Source organism: Plasmodium gaboni (assembly GCF_001602025.1).
Source record: "Plasmodium gaboni strain SY75 chromosome Unknown, whole genome shotgun sequence".
NCBI lineage: Eukaryota > Apicomplexa > Aconoidasida > Haemosporida > Plasmodiidae > Plasmodium > Plasmodium gaboni.
Window position 1 is genome coordinate 1 of NW_017385179.1, and position 3,288 is coordinate 3,288.

Sequence of the window (3,288 nt, forward strand, 5' to 3'; positions counted from 1 at the left end):
GTGTAAAAGTTACTGGTCCATGTAACGAAAATTTTGTTATGTTCTTAGTTCCTCATATATATATTGAAGTTGATACAGAAGATACTTATATCGAATTAAGAACATCATTGAGAGAAACAGATAATTTCTTATTATTTGAATCAAACAGTGGTTCATTAGAAAAAGAAAAATATGTAAAAGAAGAATCAAAAGATACAACTAGTGAAAAAACCGTTCAAGCCCAAGATGAACCCACAGAAGTAACAGCTTCAGAATCAAGTGGAAGTTCCAGTTCAGGAACAGTCCAAAGTAGAAATTCGAGTCAAGGAACTGTCTCAGGTGGAAGTTCTAGTTCAGGAAATGCCAACAATAGTCAAGTTTCATCAAATAGCGATTCTACCAAAAAAAGCAGAAATTTACATAATATATGTGAAAAAGGAAAGACGTTCAAATTTGTAGTATATATTAAAGAGAATACATTAATACTTAAATGGAAAGTATATGGAGAACCAAAAGGTAGTAATGGAAATATAAAAACGAACTGAATAAAACAATAATAATAATTATAATATTTTCTTTTTCTGGTTGATTATTTATATATTTTTATAAGAAAATATCATTGTACATACAAGTACTACTAATTATATATATTTTATTATTATTTATATTATTTATATTGTTATTATTTTATTATTTTTTTTTTTTTTTTTAGATAACCAAGTTGATGTAAGAAAGTATATGATAAATGAAAAAGAAAGCCCAATTACTAGTATACTAATACATGCATACAAAGAACATAATGAGACAAACTTAATAGAAAGTAAAAACTATGTGTTAAGATCAGACGTTCCAGGTAAATAAGAATAAGGAAAATGAGGAATATACAAATGTATAAATATATATACATAATGAAATTCTAATATATATAAATATATACATATTATATATATTTTATATTTTTTTTTTTTAGAAAAATGTGATGCTTTAGCTTCTAACTGCTTTTTAAGTGGTAATTTTAACATTGAAAAATGTTTTCAATGCGCCCTTTTAGTAGAACCCGAAAAAAATAAAGATGAATGTTTCAAATACTTATCTGAAGATATTAGAAATAAATTCACCGAAATAAAAGCTGAGACAGAAGATGATGATGAAGATGATTATACTGAATATAAATTAACCGAATCTATTGATAATATATTAATAAAAATGTTTAAAACAAATGAAAAGAATGAGAAATCCGAATTGATAAAATTAGAAGAAGTAGATGATAGTTTAAAATTAGAATTAATGAATTATTGTAGTTTACTTAAAGATGTAGATACAAGTGGTACTTTAGATAATTATGAAATGGGTAATGAAATGGATATATTTAATAACTTAAAGAGATTATTAATTTATCATTCAGAAGAAAATATTAATACTTTAAAAAATAAATTCCGTAATGCAGCTGTATGTTTAAAAAATGTTGATGATTGGATTGTTAATAAGAGAGGTTTAGTATTACCTGAATTCAATTATGATTTAGAATATTTTAATGAAGATTTATATAATGATAAAAATTCTGAAGAAGATAACAATAATAAAGAAAAGGGTGTTATAAATGTTAATAAAAATGTAGAAAAAGAAAATTCTTTATCATATGATAATACCAACAATATGTTTTGTAATAAAGAATATTGTAATAGATTAAAAGATGAAAATAATTGTATATCTAAACTTGAAGTTGAAGATCAAGGTAATTGTGATACTTCATGGATTTTTGCTTCAAAATATCATTTAGAAACTATTAGATGTATGAAAGGATATGAACCTACCAAAATTTCTGCTTTATATGTAGCTAATTGTTATAAAGGTGAACATAAAGATAGATGTGATGAAGGTTCTAGTCCAATTGAATTCTTACAAATTATTGAAGATTATGGATTCTTACCAAAAGAATCAAATTATCCATATAATTACGTCAAAGTTGGAGAACAATGTCCAAATGTACAAGATTATTGGGTGAATTTATGGGATAATACAAAAGTATTAACTAGCAAAAATGAACCTAATAGTTTAGATGGTAAGGGATATACTGCATATGAAAGTGAAAAGTTTCAAGATAATATGGAGGCATTTATTAATATTATAAAAACTGAAGTAATGAATAAAGGTTCAGTTATTGCATATATAAAAGCTGAAAATGTTATGGGATATGAATTCAGTGGAAAGAAAGTACAAAACTTATGTGGTGATGATACAGCTGATCATGCAGTTAATATTGTTGGTTATGGTAATTATATGAATAATGAAGGAGAAAAAAAATCTTATTGGATTGTAAGAAACAGTTGGGGTCCATATTGGGGAGATGAAGGTTATTTTAAAGTAGATATGCATGGACCAACTCATTGCCATTTTAACTTTATTCACAGTGTTGTTATATTCAATCTTGATTTACCTATGAATAATAAAACAACTAAAAAAGAATCAAAAATATATGATTATTATTTAAAGGCTTCTCCAGATTTTTATCATAATCTTTACTTTAAAAATTTTAATGTTGATAATAAAAAATTATTCTCTGAAAAGGAAGATAATGAAAACAACAAAAAATTAAGTAACAACTATATTATTTTTGGACAAGACACGGAAAGATCGGAAGAAACTTCAGATGGAAAGAGTGATCCATCAGGATCTGCACAAAATGTTTCAAGTCAAGCCTCAGGAGAAAGTGGACAAGCAAACAGTGTTTCATCAGGATCTGAACAAAGTGGTTCAAGTAAAGCCTCAGTAGAAAGTGAACAAGGAAGTAGTCTTCCATCAGTATCTGAACAAGAAGGTTCAAATCCAGCCTCAGAACGTGTTCATGTTTATCACGTATTAAAACATATAAAGGATAGCAAAATAAGAATGGCTCTACGTAAATATATGGATACACTAGAAGTAGGTAAGAGACACTCTTGTACAAGAGCCTATGCATTTGATCAAGATAATTATGAAAAGTGTGTTCAATTCTGTAATGACAACTGGAAAACATGCGAAAACAAAGCTTCACCAGGACATTGTTTATCCAAATTGGAAACAAACAAAGAATGTTATTTCTGTTATGTATAAAATTATATATAAAAAAAAATTATATATATATATTTTTTAATGAATCCTTTAATTTTTAAAAAGGTCATAAGTCTCGATTATTCATTTTATTAAAGTTGTATAATTTCTTTAATTTATCATGTAACTCTATAAATATATATAAAATTATTTTATTATTATTAATATTATTTTTTTTTTAAGAATTTTTTTTTTTTATTTAAATATAATTTTTTTTTT

The 3,288-nt window shown here is 25.2% G+C and overlaps 1 protein-coding gene across 1 annotated transcript; it reads left to right on the plus strand.

The window, feature by feature from the left end:
• On the plus strand, positions 1-3,072 carry PGSY75_0001100 (serine repeat antigen 5; the record flags this gene model as incomplete). The annotated part of the gene is made up of 3 exons (XM_018783137.1): positions 1-495; positions 692-832; positions 950-3,072. Coding segments are annotated over 3 exons (2,759 nt in total), but the record flags the coding sequence as incomplete, so codon positions are not given.
• Positions 3,073-3,288: the final 216 nt, after the last annotated feature.